Below are 26,208 nucleotides of genomic sequence, written 5' to 3'. Positions count from 1 at the left end.
GAAATAAATATACTACCAGCACCAACGCCTCCATTGAGTGGTCTGCAAAGTGCTGGTCTGAGTGGGGGAAAGCTTGTGGGGGGATCATCACTGACAACTTGAACTACAGGCTGGCCACCTTGAGGCTTAGCATTCTGAATTCTCACCACCTTAAGCTGATAATTTAGAAAAATCTAAGGCTGGTCATGGCCTCTATGCCTAGAAGTTGCAAATTCAGTGTTCTCTAAAGGAATCCTCATTCTGGACCTCAATGAATTCTGATAAACAAAATCCCAAGGAAGATAAACATCCACAGTCAAAAATAACAAATATACATTGAATGAAAACAGACCGAGGATGATTTCGAGTATTGGAATTATCAGACAAATTATAAAATAAACATGTATCAAACAAATTATAAAATAAACATTTTTAAAGAAAATCAAATATAAACTTAAACATATGGACAAAGGATGGGCACTGTAAAGAATGGCACAGTAGGTTTGTATAAAGAATATGAGGTAAGTGAAAAAGCATTGCTACTAGGAAGTCAGTTCTTACACGCATGGCTTTATTCCAAACAAATCATGTTTAAACATGTCTCTACAATCAGAGGAGACTACAGACTGTCCTCTCAATAGTTAGTTTCACTCAGGTGTCTCAATATTAGTTTCATTAGGGTGTCTTCCCCAAAAAGACCCTAACAAAACTCTAGAACATTCTTCTTTAGACTGAAATCTAATTGTCTTATAAACATATTTACTAACTTTCAAGACTGAGGTGCCTTGTCATTATAAATTAAACATTATGTTAAGTGATGATAAAAAGTAAAATAAGGTTATTTTTAAGATATTAAATCCAAATTCCAATTACAGTAGAAAGAAATGGACTCATTGAGAATACAGGCATTCTTAGCTATCTATGTCAGGCCAAATGATACGTTGGGGCATTTTTCCCCGAGATGGAAATAATTAACGAGTGTTGTTAATGCCTGAATGACTATCTTCACCGCTTTCATTGAGCCAAAGTACAAATCATTTTAAGCAGAAATCTCTATCTTTATAAGGAGCCTTGGTGGCATAGTGACTACCAGTTAGGCTGCTAACAGCAAGGTCAATAGTTAGAGCCCACCAGCCACGACTAGGGAGAAAGATGAGGCTTTCTACTTCCATACAGAGTTAGACTCTTAGAAACCCACAGAGGTCGGCTACTATCAGTTGGAATGGACTCGATTTCAGTGAGTTTGGGGGTTTTATATCTTGCTGTACTATATACTGAGGAGGTTAATCAATTCATTCACCTTGGTTTTTGTCTTTGTTTTCCCCCATTCTCTTGGATGACACGCTCACATCTTCAAACACCGGGGGTTCCTTGTTTGTTTATTTTGTTTTCCTGTTTCTAGATTGCTGCCAAGCTGAAGACCAGTATGTTGAACAGTTCAAAGAAACTCTAAACACCACTGTCGCCAAGTCAATTGCTGGGTTTTTTGCTGAGCCGATTCAAGTGAGTGTTTCAACTTTATGCCTAGTTCAGCGGAATTTTCCAATTATCAAGGCATCTTCAATCAAACAATCTACATCGTTCCAATCATTAAGTGCCCATTGCTATGTTGCTCATCAAATTCAATTCATTGACTTCCTTTCCCTGAAAAGGGAGTTTCCCTTGCTAGCATTTATTCAATTTTCTTTAAATATATTTAACGACCATCTCCTCCAACCTTAAACTGAGCAGATAGATGAAACTATTGAATTTCTCCAGAAAAAGGAACTGCAGCAACATGTAGTGGACTAACCCTAATGCTCACCTAATATACACACAGGAACCCTGGAGGCTTAGTGGGCCAAGCACTGCATTGCTAGCCACAGAGTTGATGGTTTAAACCCCCAGCTACTCTGCAGTAAGAAAGCTGTCTGCTATTGTAAAGATTTACCAACTTAGAAACCCTATTGAGTCCATAGTCTAGACAATCCCTTTAAGTTAATGACATAGGGGTTCCACATTGGACTGCTAACTGAAAGGTTGGCAGTTTGAAACTACCAACAGCTCCGAGGGAGAACGATGAGGCTTTCTATGCCTGTACAGAGTTACAATCTTGGAAACCATAGAGGCAGGTCTACCCTAGCCTCTAAGGTTGCTATGAATCCGAATCGACTGCATCGTGGTGAGTTTAGGAGTTTGTAAGTGGGAATTGCCAAGTTGGCAATAGGTGTGATTTTGGTTTAGGAATCCTCACATTGTTGAGGAAGCCTTTCTTTATCCTTAACAAGTCTTCTCCATCTGGTTTCTTCTCATCTCAGAAAAGCATGACAACATGACAATTTGCATGATTTGGGGGTTTGTTTGTTTGTTTGTTTTCCAAAAGAAGTAACATTTAAGTACCTACCCTTCTTTTTTGCCCAAAATAGAAATAATTTTGCAGACTGCTTTTAAAGTTGCTATTACTCCTAATGCCAATGAACATAATGATCTATCCTTTTTAGGTTTAGTTTTGCTTTGAAGCTTTTCAACGTTTTTCAGGAACTGGGCCGGTGGTTATAGGTCTTCTTGGTCTTTTGCAGGGCGTGAATGGAGTTGTGCAGTACCCGAGGGGGTTTCTGAAGGAAGCCTTCCAGCTGGTGCGAGAGAGGGGAGGAGTGTGCATTGCAGATGAAGTAAGTGGCAGCCAACGTATTTAGGTGCAAGTCACAGAAATAAACTTCTTAAATGCCTCCTCTGGATCCCATGTGAGGATCCCTAGTGCCACAGTAAGTCAAACATTGGGTTGGTGACTGGAAGGCTGATGGTTCCAATCCACCAGCTGCTCTTCAGGATGGGGCGGTGTCAGGCTACCTGCCCTAACACACATCATCTCGGGTTCGGTAGGTGCAATTGTACAGTGTGTGTATATATATATGTATATATATATAGAGAGAGAGAGAGAGAGAGTAAGAGATGAACATAAGAGATGGAAGAGAGATTGCAATAATGGAGTCAGACACATTCCATAGTAGCATGCTCACCTCAGCCTCACTTGGTGGTCCATGTGGAGAGAGAGAGAGATCTTTATTGCTAACCAAGACTTTTATATTCTCTGGGGATATGCAAGCCCCCTAATTACAGGTGAAGACATACATCACAGGAAAGGGTTGTGCTATAGGTAACACAATAATGGGATGGGGATGATTTAGGGGTATCCGCGTAATAAGAAGGGGAGGTAATAGGGGTACATATGTGACAAGATGGGTGGATCCTAGATTCAGGATAGCAGCCTAACATTGGATGTCACTGAGCCAGTTTGACCTGTTCTCTGGCCCACCATAGAAACTATTATCAGTAGGGTGTAAACCTGACCTTCAGGAACCAAGCTAATAGTCCATAATAAGCCTTTAGGGAGAAGTAGCCCATTGTCCTTAACAGCAGGGAGCGGGGGGCCTACCTGTGGTGGGACCAGACAGTAGTCTGGCAACTGACTGCCTTCAGGGAGGCAACTTGACAATCATTTACCATTAGCTGCAAGCAGTGTCCTAAGTCTAACACATATTTGGGGGAGAGGGCTTGGGAGAAATCTTTCTGTTTCCCACAGGGTGGTCTATAAAGGTTTATAGACCTAGAAACCCGTTAGGGCAGTTCTTCTCTGCCCTAGAAAGCATTAGATGCCTAGAAAGCCTCTAATGTGGGAAGTCTATGGTATTTCTCTAAGTTATTGATGTTTTGTCCAATGGACTGATTGGCTAAGTAATCTGTGGGTTGACTTAACAAATACAACAGATCTAAACATTCAAATTGATGTCTATCAAATAGTTTACTCACAGACATAGTCGTCAGAATATCTTTAAAAGTCCTCTTTGGAAATTGCTTCAGGGAACTTACAAAGCAAATAGGAAACTTACTCTCGTAACTGGTTATGAGAGTCTGCGTCTTAATTTTTACCAAAATAGTACTCCCTAACCTGGAAGCATTCACCTAACCTTGCTGACCAAACTTGCCTGCAAATAACATATTTTAAATACATAGGAAATCTCACTCTATGTTCATCACCTCATATGCATGTGAAAAACTGGACATTGAATAAGGAAGACCAAAGAAAAATCAATGCTTTTGAATTACGGGGCTGATGAAGAATCATGAAAATACCATGGACTGCCAAGAGGACAAACGGATTGGAAGTACAGCCAAAGTGCTCTTTGTTCTACATCCTCTTCTGAATCCAGCCTGAACCTCTGGCAACTCTCTGTCAATGTATGGCTGCATGTGTTGTCAGATGATCTTCAGCAAAATTTCACCTTTCTTTGCAATGGGTACACATATGGATCTCTTCCTGTCAGTTGGCCAAATAGCTGTCTTCCAAATGTCTTAACATAGATAAGTGAGTGCTTCCAGTGCTTCATCAGCTTGTTGAAGTATTTCCATTGGTATTCCATCAATTCCTGGAGCCCGTCTTTGACTAATGCCTTCAGTGCAACTTAGACATCTTCATTCGGCACCATTGGTTCTTCATCATATGCTACCTCTTGAAATGGTGGAATGTCCACTAGTTCTTTTTGATACCAACAACCGAAACCAAACCCAGTGCCATCGAGTAGATTCTGACTTCCAGAGATCCTGTAGCACAGGTTAGAACTGCCCCTGTGGGTTTCTGAGACTGTAACCACATACAGAAGTAGAAATTCTGAGACTGTAACCACATTCAGGAGTAGAAAGCCCCCTTTTGTCCCCATGGCACAGCTGTTGGTTTTGAACTGATGACCTTACCGTTAGGAGCCCAAAGAGTGACCACTATGCCATCAGGGCTTTTCTTTTGGGCACAGGGACTGTGTGTTCTTTCCATATTCTTTTGATGCTTCCTGTGGCGGGTACATAATCTGTCAACTTGTGAAGGGGTGGAGTCTAGCCTGTCAATCAGGTCAAGATTGATGGCCTCATTCAGAGGCGCAAAGGAGATAAATAGCTCACTAGAGGTCAGACCAGCACTCTGCTTCACTTTCCTTCTGACAAGACACATGGAGCCAAGATGATGGAGTCAGAGCCCTGGAGCTGGAAGAGCCACGTGAAGACCCCTGCCAGAGCTGATATGCTTCTACCACCACTGGATCCACAAGACTTCCCACCCACTGGCCCGTGATCTCCCTGCATTCAGCATCATTGCATGTAGTGTGTGAGTCTGAAGAGGAATTTATAGACTGGCATCGGGCATATGGGCTAATATCAGACTTATGGATTTGATCTGAACTGGGCTGGGATGTTTTCTTAAAATACAATGACTCTTGTATATAAAGCTCTTTCTTATACACATATGAGTGTCTATGAATTTGTTTCTCTAGTCCAATAGTACAACGCAGGGGCATGGAACAGGGGATATCATTGCTAATGTCAGGTGGATCTTGGCTGAGCCGAGAATATAAAAAATATGTTCCCCTGTGTTTTATTTACTATGCAATGTGTGGGTCACAGCAAACTATAGGAAGCCTTGAGAAGAACAGAAATTCCAGAAGACTCCATTGTGCTCATGCAGGACCTATACATGGATTAAGGAACAGTTGTGCAAACAGAACAAGGAAATACCTCATGGTTTAAAATTAGCAAAGGTGTGCGTCAGGGTTGTATCCTCTCACCATCCTTATTCAATCTGGATATCAAGTAAGCTGCTCTATATGAAGAAGAATCCAATATCATGATTGGAGGAAGCTTATTAACATCCTATAATATGCAGATGTACAACCCTGCCTGCTGAAAGTGAATAGGACTTGAAGTGCCTGCTGATGTACATCCAGGACTGTGGCTTTCAGTATGGATAACAACTCAATGTAAAGAAGACCAAAGTCCTCACATCTGGGCCAGAAGGTACCATCATGATAAACAGAGAAAAGATTGATGTAGGATTTCTTCTTGCTTGTATTCACAATCAATGCTCATGAAAGCGCAGTCAAAAGATCAGCTGATGCATTTCACTGGGCAAATGTGCTGCACAAGACCTCTTTAAAGTATTGAAAACCAAGGATGTTACTTTGGGCACTAAGGTGCTCATGACCCAAGACATGGTATTTTCAATAGCCTCATACGCCTATGAAAGTTGGGCATTGAATATGCAAGACTGAAGAAGAATCTGTGTGTTTGAATTATGGTGCTGGCAAAGAATATTGAAAGTACCATGGACTGCCAAAAGAACCAACAAATTTGCTTTGGTAAAGAACAGCCAGGATGCTCCTTAAAGGCAACAACTGTGAGCCTTGGTCTCATGTACTTTAAACATGTAGTCAGGAGAGACCAGTCCCTGTAAAAGGACATCATGGTTGGTAAAGTAGAGGGGCAGCCAAAAAGAGTAAAGCCCTCCAAGATCGCTTGGCGCAGTGGCTGCAACAATGGACTCACATATAAAAACATTGTGATTCTGCTGCAGGATGGGACAATCTTTCATTCTGATGTCAAAGGGTCGCCAAGAGTTGGAACCAACTCGACAGCAACATCTGAATCCTGAAATATTACAGCCAAGAACACCCTCCTGGCCCACAAATTGAAACCACCTGCTGCAAGGTGAGTTTGAGAAGGACTGGCCTACTGACTAGCTTGAACTTTCTGAGACTCATTGTGTACCGTGCACTATTCACACTGATAATGCCTGTAACAGTTCCACAAAGGATGCTCTGTTATTACTTCCTTTGGCCGATAAGGGAATTTAAGTCCAAGCTGATTAAGTCACCTATCAAGGTCATGCAGTGTGTAGGGACACAGTCGGGAACCAAACCAGACTCCCAAGCCTACACTTCTAACCACCTTACCAAGCTGCTGCTCGGGAATGATTGGGATCATGATAAAAGGTCCCAGAGTGGGAGAAAGATGTGAAACAAAATCATTTAACAGGCCGGCCTTAAAGGTCTGATAGGAGCTGGTAGATCCCCTAAGACTATAACCCTTTAGACGCCTTGCAAACCTGGAACGGCACTCGCCCCCCCGAGCTCACATCTCCGTCCCACATCAAGTAAGCCGTGACATGAGCAAGGAGGAATGTGCCCTTCTGAGCAATCAACCGGAGGAGACCAACAGGTCGGCAAGTGCCCAAAACAAAGTCCAAGGGCAGGAGAGAGGGTGGGGATGGAAGCAGTCCCGCATGGATCATGCTTGCCGTCGGAGACTGGCTGCTTGTTGGAAGAGCCAGCACAGCCCAGCTATTGTGGTCCCCATTCCCATCCAGAATTGTAGGCCCCGCTCCTCTCACCTCTGAAGACATTGGGATTTATCAGCATTAGCAGGAGTGATCCCTCAACAAAACACACAACCTCGCTGCCATCGAGTCGATGCCAACTTGTAGAGACACAACAGGACAGGGTAGAACTGCCCCTGTGGGTTTCCAAGACTGACGATTCTTGGAAGTAGAAAGCCCCTCTGGCTCCCAAGGAACAGCTGCTGAGTCCGAACTGCTGACCTTGTGATTAGCAGTCCAATGTATAACCACTATGACACCCAGGCGCCTGAGCCTGTGCTAAAAGCAATCTTTCAAGCCAGTTCATTCTGAGTTAGAATCCTTGTGAGAATTTGCCTTGTCATCCCCAGATACATCCATTTGGCATCTACATTTCAGCAACATCCCCACTGAAAACGCTCTCTGAGAATCACCGGGGGAGCTTGTTAAACTGTGGATTCTGCTTCAGCAACTCTGGGGTGGAAATGCAAATCCTCAGCAGTGTTGGACTGAAATGAACTCCTTCAGAGCCCTGTATGAAAGTGTATGAAATTGACAATTCCTGGGTGATGCAACATGATCAAAATGCTCTTCTATCTCATCGTGCATGCTATTTACTTCTGCTGTAAATATGGAGTAATGAAGGCAGGTTGACAGGGAAATGAAATGGACCTGTTTTTCCATGAGTTCTCATGTGACCTCATGTGGTTAAAGGAAACCGCTGGCTCAGAGGCACCTTAGTAGAAAGTAGGGGTCACAGGACTCGAACCCAAGTCTGTCAGTCTGACTCCCAGGTATCTGCTAGCATGTGATTGTAGCTCCTGAAGCCTGTTATCGTAGTAGCACTCTAGAGATGACAGGGAAAATGAGAAAGTGACCTGAGAAAGGATGTCCCTTAAAATGTATTTCAAAATCATCCCTACTTCTGATACGTAATGTCTGCATGTGTGGACAGTAAAAGATGCAGATGGAAAGAGATCAGGGACCCTTTCCCAGGGAGGCTCTGGTAGACATTTATTTGCATGGACTTGTTTAACTTGCTCTATTCAATTGGGCGCTGCCAGCGAGCTCTCAATGATTCTGCCAACCCTCGCGCTATATCAGGCCCTCGCTAGGTGTTGTGGACCTGGAGAGGAATGCAATGAAGTGCCTGCATCAGACACGGACGTGGGTGATAACATCCACAGGGAGAGGTTTGATGGCTTCAGGCTCCAGGGTGCATTGAGGGGAGCCTTCCTGGAACTCAGGACAAGTTTTAAAGGACACAAAATGAATTAGTGAGATGAAGAAGCAGGGGAACATTTTTCAGAGAGAAAGAACAGCATACACAGAATCTAAAAGCTAAGATCCACGTTCACTCCACGTTTCTAGAGTGTCTAGAGTACGTTGTTATTGTTGCTGTTGTGTGCTGTCCAGACAACCACTCGGCTGGGGCCTCCTCATGACACAAGTCTCAGGAAGGAAAAGGGATCTTGAGGCTGTCTGGGCCAAAAAGCAATGGTCCCATCCCTACTGAACCACAATTCCTACTTTGTTCAGCCTGGGATAGATCCAACTTCTTCCCACTCCCTACTCTCCCATCCCTTGCTCTGTCCCACCACACCAAACAAACCCAAACTCAATGCCATCGAGTCAATTCGGGCTCATAGTGAACCTACAGGGCCAGGTAGAACTATCCCTGTGGGTTTCCCAAAACTACAACACTTTACAGAGTAGAAAGCCTCCTTTTTCTCCCAAGGAACAGCTAGTGGGTTCGAACTGCTGACCTAGTGGTTAGCAGCCGAGCTTGTAGCCCACTAAATCACCGACATTCCTTGCCTCTTCACACAGGAAGTCCTTATGTTAAGGATTATCCATCATCATGACAGTGCTGCAGGTGGCTTGTGCTCTACTCCCCACATAAGGCTGGTGATTTGAACTCTCCCAACAGCCGCACAGAGAAGGGCCGAACACTGCCTCTAAAACAGTTAGAGCCAAGAAGCCCCTGTGGGACAGTCCTGCTCTGGAATACACAGGGAACCGGGAGCTGAAATTGACTCCATAGACTGATAGATTCTTTCTCTTTAAATCACAATACACTCCTTCCAGTTCATTGTGTAGATGCCCCTCACAGTAGCCCTCTGACATCTTGTTGTTTCTCTGATAGATGAGCTAACAGAAGCTTGGAGGAATTAAGAAACATATCCAGAATCTCATAAAGCTAGTAAACAAGTTGTCTTTCCATCTGGAGGGCCTTCCGCTTTTTGCCATCCCTCCACTTTGCCAAACATGATGTCCTTCTCCAGAGGTTGTTCTCTCCAACAAACATAAGACGAGCTCTTCCCGTCCTTGCCACTAAGGCACACTCTGGCCTTACTTCTCTCAAAACAGATCAGTTTGTCCTTTTAGCAGTCCAAGGCACTCTCAATCTTCTTCTCCTGCTTCACAGTTCAAAAGCAAACAAAAGTGGTGCCTAAAAGCCAGGCACAAAGTGCTTGGTCCACAGCGGCACAATAATGCTGATGATCATGGTGGGGATGCTGCTGATGAGGAGGAGTGGGGGGAGGGGGAGCAGAGGCGGAAAGGGAAGAGATCAAAGAGTGAGAAAAGGCACTGTTTCTGGAAAGCATGTCTTGAATACTTCCAATGGTTTTAAATCTGCTCCCATTAGGTGCAGACAGGCTTCGGAAGGTTGGGCTCCCACTTCTGGGGATTCCAAGCCCACGATGTCCTGCCTGACATTGTCACCATGGCTAAAGGAATCGGAAATGGCTTTCCCATGGCAGCAGTTGTGACCACTCCAGGTAGGACCACTGGGCAGTTTATACTTCTGGGTCTTCTGCACTGGGGAGGGCATAAAATACTTAACTTGCACTTGTGTGGACTGGAGATGCAATGGGAACTACACAGGGCATATCGATGCAAATAAAGGAGAGAAAGTCAGCATACAGGTCGTGGAACAGGTGGAAGGAAGCCAACACTTGCTGCTCTTGCTATAAGACCAGTCACCTCCCTCCTTCACAGTGAAGATAAACCCAAAGAACACAGCCCTTCAATGTCATGGGAGTCACATTCTCAAAGGAGATGCTTACGTGGTCTTGCCTATAGACTCGGGGTCCAGATTAGCAGATAACTGATTAACAAAACACCCAAATATGGTTCTGGGTGATGAGGCAGAACGTTCCAGGAAATGAACACCAGAATGAACTTCATTTTCCAACTTCATGAAGTTTTCAAGAAAATAATTTCTTATGAACCCTTTGCTCTAGAAAATGTGTTAATGATTTAGTTTGTTGTCCCACCAGCAGGAAGCATAGAGCAGAGGAACTGAAGGATATCTAGGTGCCTTGTGATATCTCAAGGTGCCCTGGATGAACAGTAATTACGCACTATGCTTAATTATTTACACCCAGCAGTCAGTCAATCCTCAGAAGAAAGAGAGGGAAGTCTGCTTCTGTCGAGATTACAGCCGGGAAACCTGGGAGAAGGTCTACCCTCTCCTACAGGAGGCTGCCAGGAGCAGGACTCAACAGCAGTGGGTTGGGTTGGGTTTGCAATAACTCAGCAACGTTTCTGAATGAATTGGCAGTTATCATTGAGTTGCCTCCAACTTAGGATAACCTTATCGATGACAGCACAGCATTGCCCAGCTCTCCCAGCACTCAAGCAGACAGTCTTCTGGTGGGATCCGTAGGATTTCCACTGGCTAATTTTCAGAAGACTACCACCTAGTCTGACTCAGTTTGGAAGCTCTCCTGCTGCCTGTTCATTATGGGAAACCCTGCTGGCATCTGAAATACAACTTGGCACAAGTTCCAGCATCTTAGGACTAAGCAAGTCCCTGCAATAAGACAAATTGTCAATCAGATAGCAGATTCAATGAAACAGGGTACAAAAATGCAGATATAGGAGATGAAGTAGCATGGAACAAATGTATTCTGTGAAACAATATGGAAGTGATGTCACCAAGTCCTTGATGAGAAATTATTTTTCATGAGATTGCCTTCTTAGTTTGAAGAGCAGAAGACAATAAAATTAATTTACCTAATTGAGGGTTCTTATACATTCCCAGAAACCAAGTTTGCAGGTAGTTGTAGTTCATCCAACACATTACAGATTTTGCTGTCGCTCTGACGGTACTCACCTGTATCCACTCTCAGGTGGGTGAAGAGTGACTTGGAAGTGACGCCACGTACAACACAAACGTTAACAGAATTGTATGATGAAAGATGATGCCCAGGAGTTTGTCATCCTCGCTCACCCTTTTATTTTCTCCCCCTAGAGATTGCCAAGTCTCTGACTAAACGCCTGCTTCACTTCAACACCTTTGGAGGGAACCCCCTGGCCTGTGCCATTGGCTCCGCTGTGCTCGAGGTACCTTCTAGAAGCCCAGTCAGCGTCACTGAGATGCATTTCAGGCACACACACACAGAGCACTATCAAATTACATTATGAAAGTGGAGAGTAATTTCTAGCTCATGAATTGAAGCTAGGTTTCCAGATGTCATTCTGCTCCCCTCTTTCTTAACGCCGTGGAGTCCGCTGAGGAAGTCCTATGCAACAGAACTCATCTACGCAGGAAATGGGCTTTGTGAACTCTGTTACCCCAATTACTCAATGTTCCCCAAGACTATGGGCCTGAGTCCCCAGAGACCACCTGTGTCATTATAAATCAGACTTCTGGACACTTGTGAGCAGGTATCTGCGTATGATAATATCATACTACATGATAATATCATGCTACAACACTGAAAGTAGTCTATATTACTGATGAGAAGATGAACAAAACAAACAGATGGTTCTAAGGGTGGTTCATTATCAATTAAAGGCTACTGAGATAAGAATTTCCTTACCAGCTGCTGGCATTGCAATTTCTTCATTATTGGGGTAGTGTTTCATGGTTAGTGACTGTTTTCCTTGTTCTTCCTTTAATGTTGACCTTGTCTTGTGTATTTTTCCTTCCTCCCCTTTGTTTCACTGTCATAAATTCAATGGTAAATGAGAAACTGGGTTCTACTTGATGACTAATTCAGTAATTTAGCAGTTATGAATTAAATGTCCCTCTTATAGTGCATAATAGCATTTGCTTTTAAAAATGTAAGAAAGTATAACTGTGTTTCTAGAGGTTAAACACCAAGCTGCTAACCAGTAGCTGGGCAGTTCCAACTCACTCAAGTAGCATGTGCGGGACAAAGGCCTGGCGATCTGTTCCTGTAATGTTTCAAAAACAAACCGACCCACTGCCCTTGAGTCAACTTCAACTCATAGTAACTCTACCTAGAGAGTCTTTCTCCTGTAAGATGACAGCCTTCAAGCCCAGTGTGGCAGTTCTTCTCCGTCACGTGGGGTCACTACACTGCCCACCAGCAACATCCCCGGAAGGAAGCAGAAGGAAATCTTAATGGCTATTTCTGAGAAGGGGGACTTGGCAGGTAGAAAGGAACATTCTCGGAGTCGTGTCATTGTCTCCGTTTTCTGATTTTTGAATCATGATCTACCCATTCGAAGCATTTGTCTGCTCAAAATTTTACATTTCAATTTATTTTAGATGGAAAACTAAAAGCTATCCTTGCTAACTAAATCATGACCTCCAAATAGGATAAGAGCATGAGGTGAGAAAGGGTGAGATGTGACGTCATTTGGAAGGCTTTGTAGACTTGGGTAGTAAGTGTGTGTGTTCCCTCAACCTAGTTAAAAGGAGGCAAGGACTGAGGAGAACAATAGGTCTTAAAAATGTCAAGACTTGCCTGCAGTCTTGCAATGATATCAACTACATGTACGGAGAGTTCATCTGTATTGTCCTGAATCACATATTTCTGCAGAACGCAGAAGTTAGGTGAAATCCTTCTATGCTGTCAGGTTTCCTACTCTGCAACCACACAGGACTTGGCTTGGCTCAAGAGGCCACAATCTCAGGCTAGAGTGCTTGTGCTGAGGCCTTCTGGGTCAAAGTCAGCAAGCTCCCAGCAGAGCAAGAGCTTGTGGCATGTCTTTCCTCATTTCCAACAAAGCCTAGCACCAAAGAGCCTCGGGATTATGAGTTCTATGTTATTAGCTGCAAGGATGTATGGTTTTTCTTCCCTAAATTCTTCCCCACTCCTGAGTTGACAATGGAGGGTGTTGGGAGGTACATCCTCTCTACACGACATTTTCCCACCTCCCAGCAAAATCTGAGTAGTACATGGTGTGGCTACACCAAAATGGTCTTGGGGGCTCATGTCTGGTCACGTCACTGTCTGTTCCCATTGTCATTAAGCCTAGGATGACTCATACTGATCCTGGAGGACAGAATCGAATTGCCCCATAGAGTTTCTTGGCCTATAATCTTTTCAGAAGTAGATCACTGAGTCTTCTCTTCCACTGTTGCTGCTGAAGGGGTCAAAGGACCAACCTTCTAGTTAACAACCATGTTCTTAGCCACAGCCCCCACCAGGGCACCTAAATTACGGCAAAAGATGGCAGATACACCTATCTCAGTCCATGTTAGATTCTTTTTTTCATAGAAGGTCATTTGGGACTCTCTATCTCTCAACAGGTGATTAAAGAAGATGGTCTACAGGAAAACAGTCAAGAAGTTGGCACCTATATGTTACTGAAGTTTGCCAAGCTGCGGGAGGAATTTGAAATTGTCGGAGATGTCCGAGGCAAAGGCCTCCTGATAGGAATAGAAATGGTGACGGACAAGGTAGGTGCTGACCTGGGGCTCTCTGTACAGATGATCTAGGGAAGTGCTTCTCAGCCTTCTCCATGCCGCCACCCTTTCCTACATTCATCAGGTGGTGGTGACCTGCCAATCATAAAATTACTTTTGTCGCTACTTCATAACTGTAATTTTGCTACTGGCATGAATGGGGTGACTGACCCCTGTGAAAGACTGATAACCGCTGGTCTAGAACAATGTTTCCCAAAGTGGATAATATCACTACCTGTGGGGGCACAGAACGGTCCAGGGAGGAAGCAAAAGTCCATCCTCCATCCTGGATTATGTTCTAGAAAGGAAAGGTGACCTGAAAGCTCATTCACCTCGGAATCGAGCATACCAGGATGGCAAGATGCCAGCAACACCATCAGAGATTTCTAGGCCTGTGGGGTCTAAGCACAGTGCTAGCAGATGCTGGAATTGTAGGGGTGAGCGACCACTCTTGGGAAAGGAGAAGCGATATCAGCCTTGCCCGACTAGGCCAAGGGCATTGGCTAAGAATGAACATTGGAAACTAGAAATATGGGCAAGGGAAGCAATTCTTCCGAGAAGGGCAGGTGTGCAGAGATAAAAGGAGAAAATTGTGGTGCTGAGCAAGAGTCGAAAAGGGAGTGAACTACTGGTGTGTGCGCATGTGTGCATGTGTGCATGTGTGCATGTGTCCATGTGTGCATGTGTCCATGTGTGCATGTGTCCATGTGTGCATGCATGGGCTTTCTGTCTTCCAAGCAACCAGAGAGGAATGTGTCTTTCCGACCTTCCCATGGTCCCTTTGAACTCAAAATGACAGCAATAGAACTTGGCATTCTTGCTCCCAAGCTTACTGCTTCTTATCCCTCTAACATCCTCTCAGTTAGTCAGCCTCAAAACCACTAAGCAATCCCCAGGTCCCTCCTTCTCTTTTATTCCTACCAGTAAATCCTTTGCCATGTCTCTCGTATCCTTCCCTGTCTCCACTGCTGCTCCTAGAGTCCATTGTAGTAAGAAACGGTGACTTTCCTGATTAAAAACAAAACATATCTAATCTAAGAAAGACATTAGTCTGAGAATCTTGGCAAAGGAGATGTTGCCAGACCAACCTCCCAGTCCATCTCTTTATTATTATTATTTATTTACTATTTATTATTGTTGTTAAAAACTGAAACAACTTTTCAGGTTTATTTAGTTTTTTTTTTAATGGATGAACCTGGGCTAATCAATGGTACCATAAACAGAAGGTCCTAATTCGAGGGAATTAGAAGGATGTCTTTAAGGTGAGCCAGAAGCAGACAAGAAACATAGATTTAAGGGTGAATTTGGGGCTTGCACTTAATCCTAGCTCCAATCTAAAAACAATGTGTTGTTATGACACGGTCCTGCTCAATACTCACTCTCGGGAAGGAAACACAGAAGATATGGGTGCTATAGCAAAGTGTGGTGAAGAAATTAGATGCTGCCCGACAGGGAAATAGAATAGCATTTGGGGTCTTAAAGGCTTGTTTCCAAACAAGCAAATATCTAAGTGGTATTTCAACTATGTTCCTATGGAGGAAGCCCACCAACATCTATGATCCAAGGATTGTACACAATAAATCCAAATCCGAAGGAGGGAATAGTATCAGCGCTTAAATTGTGAGATTATGGGTGCAGAAGGCTATGAAGGACAGTGGAAGCCCAAAATATATTTGCATGATCTTCAGAAGAAAAAGCCTCCAGTGATTTCCCTCTAAGCATAATTGAGGGAGGAATAACCTGATTATTATACAGACAATATTGGAGAGCCAACTATAGGAGGTTAAAATCATAGCTCTGACTTGAATGGCTAAAACCTTGCTACTTGATCTCCCCTCTGATATGCTTTGGGCTTTATCTGGTTTTTAATATTTTCTGTGGGGTTTTATCATATTGGGTTTTATCTCTTTTACTTTGTCCTTGTGGGAGCCTTCTTGAATCTTTGTTATGTATTTTTCTATGTTTTTTGGTATTTGAAATTCAGGATAGATAAGCCTATAGTCAACAACTAAAAGGGCCTCCTGCGGGTATGTCAGGGAAGTGGGAGTACTGAGGGGGTGCTGATATCAAGGAGTTCAAGAAGGAAGAAGATACTTTGAAACTGATTTTGGTAGCAATTGTATAATACTGGTAAACGTAATTGAATTATGGAATGGTATGATGTCTTGATTAGCTCCTAAGAAAATGGTTTGGGGAAAAAGAAGAGAAGTTCTTGAGAAAATAATGGGTAAAGACAGGATCAATAACAGGGTGTTACATTTTAACCTAACTACATCTGCCATGATTGGCTTTACGGTGCTCCCTGTGTGACAGCGTGGCTATTCACAGCCAAAGACAATCTACACGGGGACCCTAAAAATGGATTTGGGGCTCCCATTGTCATCTAGAGCCTTCTTCAAACCACGTGTTCATAATTTAAGTTCTAACACCATTCCCTCCTCTAGATTTGGATTTTAATATTTACAATCCATGATCACACAGGTTGGTACCAGTGCTTCTTCCATGTGAACTTAGTTGATACCTCACTTAGATGGCTACTTGCTTGAGGACAAACCTTTAAGACCCCAAACTATTTCTCCAGATGGCCAGACACCATCTGATTTCTTCACTATACTGACACCCATAGCTTCAGTCATCTCGTCAAGCAGGACCATGACATAAGAACTAATTGTTCGGTCCGCCGAGTGCGAAGCAAGATGCTGAGGCGCAGCCTGCAGAGCCGGGACGCGCAAACCCGACAGCTGCAAGATGCCATCACAAAGGTGGAGAAGCACTTTGGGGAATTGTGCCAAATCTTCACTGCTTATGTGTGGAAAACAGCCCAACTGTGAGACAAGGCAGACCTCCTGGTGAATGTAGTCAACGTGTATGCGTCCACAGAGACCCCCAATTTAAAGCAGGGCCTGAAAACCTTTGCCGATGAGTTTGCCAAACTTCAGGATTATCGACAAGCCGAGGTTGAAAGACTTGAAGCCAAAGTAGTTGAACCTTTGAAAGCTTATGGAACCATTGTAAAAATGAAGCGGGATGACCTCAAAGCAACGCTAACAGCAAGAAATCGAGAGGCTAAGCAGTTAACGCAATTAGAAAGAACACGTCAGCGAAACCCATCTGATCGACGTGTTATTTCAGAGGCAGAAACGGAGTGACAGAGAGCGACAATGGATGCTACCCGAACAACACATTGTCATCTGGAGGAGACTATTGACAACTTTGAAAAACAGAAAATAAAGGACATAAAGAATATATTTTCAGAATTTATCACTATTGAAATGTTATTTCATGGCAAAGCTTTAGAGGTCTACACTGCTGCCTACCAAAATATACAAAAGATTGATGAGGAAGAAGATCTAGAGGTTTTCCGGAACTCCCTGTATCCACCAGATTATTCATCTCGATTAGATATTGTAAGAGCAAATTCAAAGTCACCTCTTCAGAGATCACTGTCAGCTAAGGGTATATCTGGAACAGGCCAGGTATCCACCTGTAGGCTCAGAAAGGACCAGCAGACAGACATTGATGATGAAGATGATGAAGAACAAGACACTTCAGAAGAAAATTAATTTTCTTAAGACTACTTCTGATTTCTGCTTCCATCTTAAAACGGCTCAGAATCTAGGATTACTAAATTGTAAAGCTTTATACTAGCCTGATATATGGAACCTCAAAATGATATGCTACGGGAAATGTAAAAATAATTAAAGGAATGTGTGCTGACCAAAAATGAAGGTTTTAAAACATATTAGACACCAGCCATTTCAATGTCCTGCCTAGTGATATGTGAGCTCTTTGTGTAAGGTCCTTTTTTTAAGAGAATATATTTCTAAGTATTTCACTTTAACCATATAGCACACCTGAAAGAGGTTGCTGCAAGAGGTGACAAATTAAAAAAAGAGCTTGTAGTTCACTCTGCTGCTTTCAGGTCAAGAGACCAGATTTTTATCACTTAAAAGACCTCCTCTCCCAGTCAATGTGGTTAAATTCGGCTTATTTTGTGAAGCCCTAAAGGAAAATAGACCTGAGTTCTTTTTCCCTCCCCTGTAACTGTTACTAAAACATTCCCGCCATCATTTGATCTACAAATTTACCTTGCAACAAGCATGCGATCAGAATGATTTAAAAATAAGACACCACGATATCAATGTTTTGCAAATATGCAGAAAGCATATACCTTAGGCTTCTTAATGTTTTTTTTTTAAAAAGGCATATTCAACTTCTAATTGTAAAACAAAACTGCTGTCAAACTAAAAGTGGTACATGGTACAACTCGTGGAAAGCTGATATACATGACACAACCTGTGGGATATTGCCTAAGGAAATAAGCATATGTGGGATATAATAACTCATTAAACATTCTATTAAAATTTTACCTCATGACCATCTAGTCAATAAGAGGGTACACAAGGGGCTTCAGAAAGTTTGTGGGAAATGGAATTAAAAGATAATGGAATGTTTCCATTAATTTTAATAAGTCCCCTTGTATAGTCACTTGTTCCTAAAAATATGAAACCATTGAATAAGTCTGTCAGTGTGTCTGATGCACTTATTCTTAAGGAGGGAGACTTTAATTGTGATATTTCACAGATATCAGCCAGGCATATAAAAATTATGAGATTTGTGAGTTTGGGGGGGACAACCTGAGAAAAAATAAATACTTTCTAGAAAGCTATTTTAACTGTCATTAATGGTTCTAGTCTTAAAGCATTGCTTCCTGAGAATAATCCTAAGTGATAAAATGACTTCAGTCCTTTTTTCCCCTGTAAAATACTCAAAGCATTTAAAAACCCTATATAAATGATGCTCTTATGGGGAAAAAAAGAACTAATTGTTCTTAAATTGGGACTACAATTAAATGTGAACCCCAAATCCATTCATATAGCTATGGTTTATACACATCTGTGTTCATTGTCATTGTCATGTCATGACAGAGAATACTATATATCATACCCCTGGGGCATAATGGCACTATTGATAGTGTCATTAATTTAGCCAATGGTAGAGAGTTTAAAATACTGTTGAGAAAAGGAAATTATACAAGCACAGGCCAACTTCTGACTACAATAGGTGAATTGATAACATATACAGACTAAACCCTTAAGTGACTGAACACTATTTACACAGACAATGGTAGTTAGTGATAGGGCAAAACTTTCAATAATGCTCATTCACAAAGGAAGAACCAGGCTTACAAGATGATACATGTCATAAGAAAGCAACGAGGGCATGAAAATAATAAATATATGATAGTGCCTGTCTACCCATTATGCGGAAACCTCAAAGCATAGGATCCAAAGCCAAGTCCAATGGCTGCCAATTCCATAACTTGGGATAGCAGTCATTTGCTTCTTCACACACTGGGGCACTTCAACCTTGAGTCCAAGGAAATATGCAGTTCCACAACTCTGGTAAAGGCAAGGTTGACATAAAGCCAGGGTCCCTTAGTGGGCTTTCCACATCAAATCTTTCTGGCATGGACTATGAAAGACATTGTACAACTCAAAAGGACAGAGTCTAAGGTCCCAGTCATCTATAGCACATGGCCTGGGTTACCAAGCCAGCCCCAACTCTGTCCACAGAGATTCAACTCCTCTCTGAGTGAATTCTTGCTATTTATTCTTGCCACACCTTACTAGGAGGAAGGCTTGGTGTCCAACGCTGTTAGTATTCAGTCCAGACCATGGACCAAAGGCTTCTGTCATTACCATTGCTCCTGATATTCACTGCGACCGAGTCGGTTCCAAGTCATAGCAACCCTGTAGCACAGGGTAGAACGGCTCTTGTGAGTTTCTGAGATGGTAGCTGCTTAGGGGAGTAGACAGGCCTGTCTTTCTCCCTTCAATATTACATAGCAAAGCCAACTCAAAGCTGGAATATTTTTTAAATATTTTATTGGGAGCTCTTACATATAACATTCCATCAATCACATGAAACAGTATTGTACAATTACTACCACAGTCGGTTTCAAAACATTTTCTTTCTTTTCCTTTTTTTACATAGATGGCATATAATATTTTAAAAACACTATTAAACAATGTGTTATTTAAGGTTAAGTATAAAATGAGGGGATTTTTTTAAGTGTAGAAAAAATGAATTAAAATATAATGGCATCTTCCCACTTTCCCCAACTTCTTTTTTTTTAATCATTTTATTAGGGACTCATACACCACCCATCTCGATCCATACATAAAAGCTGGAAAGTTTAAATAAGATTTTAAAGGTAAGCTAGGGCAACAGGCAAATAAACAAAGAGTAATAATGTGAGATTAGCTCCTCTGTCTCACAAGCCATAACATGTTTATTGGTAGTTGTTGCTTTGAGCATTACCTTGGGGCTTAGAAAAGTTCAGCTTAGCCCTCACTGCAAGAGTTTCCTCGAAGATATGTAGACTCTTCAAAATCCAGACTCAAGAGAGGAATCGTCCGTGAAAGGAAAGCGGTTCCTTGATTTCCCATTATTGCAAACCCAACTTCTGCATCCCCAAGGACCTGTGAGTAAGGATGCTCATCAGAATTTGACTTATAAGGACAAAACATTAGAATCTTCCGGTGACCCTCAATACAGAATAACTAAATTACGGTCCACTTGTGGTACCACAGTGGCATAGTATATATTTGACCATGAGCCTGTGGAAAACTGAGTACTTATAGTAAGTACTTTAGTATTTTTCTAATGAAATAAAAACAAAATGTAGGTATAAATGTCTTACTGTACCTGAGGACCTGACTCAGCAATATCATTCCTACTTTGGAGAAGGTATCTGTTCTACCTGAAAGACACTCCTACTTTTTACCTACTGGATTTGATCATTCATGGCGATGCCACACCGAACTCGCAAACAACATCTATGATTAAGGGATTTATTAAGGAAGTTAACAAGTTTCAGTGTAAGGAGGAAATACTCAGGATACGGATGTTCAGTCAGGAAATGAACTAAGAAAGGTCCAAAGGGCATGTCACTGCACTGTAAGCCACGAGAAGGCATTCAGCTCGAATTCCAGGGGTCAGTCAACCCAGTTTCCCAAACTAAATGCCCAGAGGCACCCCACTTTGCAAACAAGCCTGCTGCCCAGCTTTACTTGTTCTGTGGGTTCGCCACCATCCCGTCTCCTGGATCAGATGATGATGATGATGAGGATGATGATGGTGGTGATGATGATGTTGGTGATGATGATGGTGATGATGATGTTCCTCTGCCGAGCCTCAGACATAAAAGCTGTCTTCTGAATCACAGAAGTTACCTTCACAGAGATCTCAGGACCGCTGGCTCTTGCTGGTAGTGAAACTCCTCCCTCCTGATTCTCAGAGGGCGCATTTTATACCCAGAGGGATGGCGATTGCAATGCATCCTGTTCCCAGTTACTCACGGGTGGATCCTACCAGCATCTTACCCCATCTTCTTCCCCAGTCCCATGCAGGAAAACTTGCAGCTTGGTGGGAGTGAGTTACCGAGATTTTGGCTGGAGCAGCGTTTCTCAACTTGTGGGTCGCAACCCTTTGGCGGGGGGGGGGGGGGGGGGGAGGGAACGACCTTTTCACATGGGTTGCTTGATTCATACCAGTAGAAAAATGACAGTGATGAAGGAGCGATGAAAATAACTTTATGGCTTAGGGGTCACCACCACACGAGGAACTGTATGGAAGAGTCATGGCCTTGGGAAGGTGGAGAACCACTGGACTAGAGGAACCACATGAAATAATTGACTGCCACTGCTACAGGCGACTATAAAGAGATAACACACTGTCTCATCCTGCACTGTTGACTGTCTTTACATGGTAGCACCCTTGGGGTTTGCCTCTTTACTTTCCCACCCTCTGTGGACTGCATACACACTGTCCCATGAGTCGGGGCGGCAGAAGGTAGGAGTAGTAATGGGGGAAAGTAGGGTAGCGGTGTTTGCCCAAACCAGTGCTGGGGATGGGCCAAACGCCCCTTGGTGTGAGGCATGGCCCGCCACCCTACTCCCCCTCGGGAAACCTTTCCAAAGGGCATTGACCCCATTGGACATCTTTTCAATTCTCACGGTTAGCCCTAAAGTAGGTAGTGTGGTAGTCTTCCCTCTGCAGCGGATGAGGAGCTGGGGAGCAGCCAGGAGAATGTAGTGACCTTGGGGGGGGGGGGGCTTGGAGAAGATCTTGGCTTCTTATTTTCCTCAGTCCAGGTCCTATGCTATGTGGTCATCTGATGCTCTGAACACTTTGTTTTCCTTTTCTTGAAAGTTTAAGACGACGCCGTGCAAGCATCTCTGAGAGAGCAGTCGCACTCTGTTCTCAGATCCCTTGGGAAGAATACAGGGCGTGGGGGAAGCATGAGCGAGTGGGAAGAGAATGTATAGGAAAGGCTTGCGAGCAGGTGAGAAGGGAGATCTGAGGAGGAAAGTCAAGCAGGAAGCACTGGGCAAAGCCCTGCTCTCCATCAAAAGATACAGCGAGATGGTGCTGTGGTCAGATGCCTCCTAAGCACTCTCTTACATCAAAGACCCGATAAAACTAGAGAATCTAATAGAGACGACAATGTTGGTACCCTGGACATCAAAGGCAAGGCTGAAGAACTGGCCCAGATGCCAACTGGAAGGGGAGATTGTATAAAAAGAGCCGACAGGGGGAATTACGGATCATCAGCGCCCTGCCCACTGAACCTGCACAGTGCAGCCGTGTTGACACAAAGCAAGCAGCATTCTCAACCAGAGCCCCGATAACCCGGTATGCCAGGGAGCAGCAACTCTGCACCCCGTCCAGAGCCAGGCAGGAGTCTACCTCACCCTTTAAAACCTAAACACACTCATCTCACCCATCAGGACCCATTAACCGCGCCCCCCCCCCCACCACATTGCTCATGGCCCTCAGACCTATGATGTCCGCCAGCTCCTCTATCTATCCCATATACACGTGTGTGTGTGTGTGTGTTGTGTGTGTGAATCAAGTCTGGTAGTACCCACTACCATCTCTGACTCATGGATCCATAGGACAGTGATTACCACCCCTTCACTCAGCCACTCATGCCCGGGGCCCTCGGTAAGCAGCATCAACTCCCTGCTCCATCACTGGTGGTACAAGGGACCCACAGAATAGTGGTACTGCTCCTGTGCCCCAAGAATCCATATCAGGGCCCACAGTCAGATGGCACCCACTGCTGGCCCAACCACTGGCCCCTGGAGCCTGCCAACTGGAGATATGCTCTCCTATGCCCCAGACACCGTGCAGGTGAGCCACAGACCAGCAGTGCCTCCTCTCCCCTCGGCCACCTGCCCAAGAAGCGGCTAGAGCAAGAGGTGGCCAACCTTCCCTGCCTCCCCGTTCCTCGACCTGAGCCCATGGTTGCAGCCACAGTGTCCATCCATCTCACTGAGGGACTTCCTCTTTTTCACGGCCCCTTACTGTACCAAGCACGATGTCCTTCTCAGGGACCAGTCTCTCGTTTCCAACGCACGTAAGGTGAAATCTCGCCCTCCTTGCCTTTAAGGAGCACTGTGGTCCTACTTCTTCCAAGACAGACTGGTTTCTCCTTTGAGCAGTCCACAGTACTTTCAATATTCTTCTCCGTTCATAATGGCCACTCACAGCAGAGCAGGGGTCTCTGCCCTGTCACCTGGGGCACGTTGCTTAAACATTCCACTCGAGATGCGCAGAAATCCCTGATGGCCTATGGGGTTGATGTGCTCAGCTGTTTACTGACAGTATGGCGGTTTTGAATTCTACCCAGAGGCAACTCAGTCGAGAAAAGCTCCGTGTTGCAGAACAAGCGACACTGAAAACCCTGCAGGCACAGTTCTGCTCGATCCCCTCATGCCCAGGAGTCAAAATTAACTGGAAGGTCGAACAAGGCCCCGACATGTCTGTAGCCTAAAAGAGGATCCCGCATAAAGCAGATGCACAACCGGACAGCAAACAACTACCGCCTAGACTCCAGGTGTTCGTCCTCACAGCCTGGGAAATAGGGCCCCTTGGGAAAAGGTACAGCTGGCCAGACCCATAGGAGGAGGGGCATGGCTGAACCAGACGTCAGAGGTCTGGTGATGCGATGGAGCCTCTTGCCTCCTGAGCTGTTCCTGTTTCTCCATCCTGGAAAACAAATCTGTGGGGAGAGCAAGCAAGTGCCCCACACAGGAAAATGAGGAGACACTGGCCCCACCCAGGTGCCCTGGCTGTACTATTTCGCCCCAAGCCTGGGCTGGATGTGCCCTTGTGCAACTTCTGAGCCATTGTCTGGACTTAGAAATGAGCTTGTTCCCTGGGCAAAGCACAGTGAAGACTGGCAGAGAACTTCCCCGTGAATCGAACCGATGCCAAACCCAGCCAGGAGGAGCTGGATTCCTGTTCCAGCCACTGTAACCACCTAGAGTCACGACACTATCTGAAGGGAATCTGTATCTGTCATTGACAATTTGCCATGGATTGAGATTAAAAACAAATTTATACTACACTCCTCCCCACCCCTCAATCCCCCAAAAGAAAATCGGCTTCAACAATTAACAGCTTGATTCAATTACAGGGGGATACATTTGAACTGCTTTTTTGTTTTCTTCCTTTGTCTTCTGGGAAATAATGCCAGTCATTCAAACGCCAACTGTAACGTGTTTCTACAAATGTGTTTACAGATGAGCCGCCAGCCTCTTCCTCGTGAAGAAGTAACTCAAATCCATGAGGACTGCAAACACATGGGGCTCTTAGTTGGCAGAGGAGGTATTTTTTCTCAGGTAAGAGAAGCCTGGCATCTCTATCATCTTCGAAGAGCATCTCTCTGAGGTCCTCGTGTGGTCCACTTCTTTTCTTCACAATTAGGATCAAGGACCCAAGCCCCCTCTTACCTAACCCCCTTCCCCCCCACAACCCCCCAACCCACCCCCATGCCTCCAGAACCAGGGCTCAGACATTATCAAAAAGATGAGGGCAGTGAAGTCTTTGGACCACAAGGGGTGCTGTGGTAAACTGATGTAATCGTCTCAGCACGGATTTGGTCTCAGCACCATGGGGACCAAATACAAACAGTCTGGAATAAGCAAGACATTCAGACGAGTCAGAGGACGTAGTAGTCATGCAATAAATAATTCATCTCATATGTGAATTAATCCTAGCCTCTCTAAAAGAATACTACCAGGTGTCCCCGAGTCCATTCCAATTCATGGTGACCTGGTGTGTGACTTGGACTGTGTTCCAAAGGGTGTTCAGGGGCTGATGTTTTGGAAGTAGATCACCAAGACTTGTGTTCCATGGTGACTGTGGGTGGATTCAAACCTGCAACCTTTCTGCTGGTAGCCAAGCAAGTGGATCGTTTGTATTATCCACAAACACCGACGTCATCCTAGTCATTCTTAATTTCAATCCTGAGCTCTGATTTTCAGAACCCTAAACCTGCAAAATGGCAACCCCGCCATTCTGGCATGAGTAGGTGACCCGTGCAGAAGGGATGGAGGACCGCCCTGGGTGGGGTCTCAATGCAGACTCAAAATCAGCCACTTCCAGGCCAGAAAATACCAGAGTAGCTGGAAAAAACAAGTCCAGAGACCCAGTTTCGTCTCAGCCCTCTGTTGCTCTGCTCCTCAAAACACCAAATTCACAGCCATCAATTAAGTTGATGCTGACTCATAGGGACTGTATAGGACAGAGTACCACTGTCCCTGTGAGTTTCAGAGACCGTAACGCTTGCAGGGAGGAGAACGCCCATGGAGCAGCTGGTGGTTTGGGACTGCTGACCTTGTGAAAGGTGAGCGGCCCGACGCATAACTCACTACATCACCAGGGCTCCTCAGCTGCTGCGATCTGCTCCTAAAGCCTCACTCACCCCAGCAAGCTTCTCCCCAGGGATGCTGCCAGGCAGCCATTGAAGATGAGGAAATGTCTGCTAGTGGCCTAATTTGTGACAGTTATTTCCCATGGTAACCTTTCAGGATTGCTGTCATCCTCCATTCCTGCATCTCCCTCGAGCCAGCGGCGACTCTTTTTTGCTTCCCTTTTAACAGTTTTATTGGCACAGATCCACAAGTCAAGCCATTTAACAGTCCGATCCTATTGAGAAGCATTGCACAATCATGGCCACGATCCATTGTAGAACATTTTTTCTTTCCCCCACCAACTTTCCCTGACACGCCCCCAGGAAGCCATTAACCCAGAGACTGTCTCTATATATATATCCATCCTGCATTTCATATACATATAATTTTTTTAAAAAAACTAAAAACAATAACAAAATAAAATCAAGACAAACCTCAATCAAAAAGAAAGTAGAAACTATTACAAACTAGAACAACTTTAAAATTGGGTCAAAAGGGAGATCCAATAAGAAAGTGTGGCATTTTAACCTAACTACATGTCCAGCAGGTACTCTTGCCTGGTTTTGTTTTGCTCTGCTTTCCAAAGAACATAAAATCAGGCCTGACCTCTCTGGGAAGGTGTCTGGTTGCACATC

The 26,208-nt window shown here is 44.2% G+C and overlaps 1 protein-coding gene and 1 pseudogene across 3 annotated transcripts in view; both read left to right on the top strand.

Moving 5' to 3' along the window:
• The window catches only part of AGXT2 (alanine--glyoxylate aminotransferase 2), a 53,734-nt gene that overhangs the window by 23,681 nt on the left and 3,845 nt on the right, over window positions 1-26,208 (top strand). Inside the window, exons 7-12 of one of the 3 annotated variants that reach the window (XM_075543000.1) lie at window positions 1,382-1,482; window positions 2,538-2,630; window positions 9,786-9,918; window positions 11,397-11,488; window positions 13,650-13,799; window positions 24,401-24,499. In XM_075543000.1, coding sequence (XP_075399115.1) covers window positions 1,382-1,482; window positions 2,538-2,630; window positions 9,786-9,918; window positions 11,397-11,488; window positions 13,650-13,799; window positions 24,401-24,499 — 668 coding nt within the window. The remainder of the gene's footprint in view (window positions 1-1,381; window positions 1,483-2,537; window positions 2,631-9,785; window positions 9,919-11,396; window positions 11,489-13,649; window positions 13,800-24,400; window positions 24,500-26,208) is intronic. The other 2 variants (XM_075543001.1, XM_075543002.1) reach the window with 2 other exon arrangements.
• LOC142440742 (CBY1-interacting BAR domain-containing protein 1 pseudogene) lies at window positions 16,502-17,568 on the top strand (annotated as a pseudogene).

The sequence above is a fragment of the Tenrec ecaudatus genome, chromosome 2 (genome assembly GCF_050624435.1).
Source record: "Tenrec ecaudatus isolate mTenEca1 chromosome 2, mTenEca1.hap1, whole genome shotgun sequence".
In the NCBI taxonomy this organism is placed as follows: Eukaryota; Metazoa; Chordata; class Mammalia; order Afrosoricida; family Tenrecidae; genus Tenrec; species Tenrec ecaudatus.
This window is presented reverse-complemented; position numbering and strand designations above follow the sequence as displayed.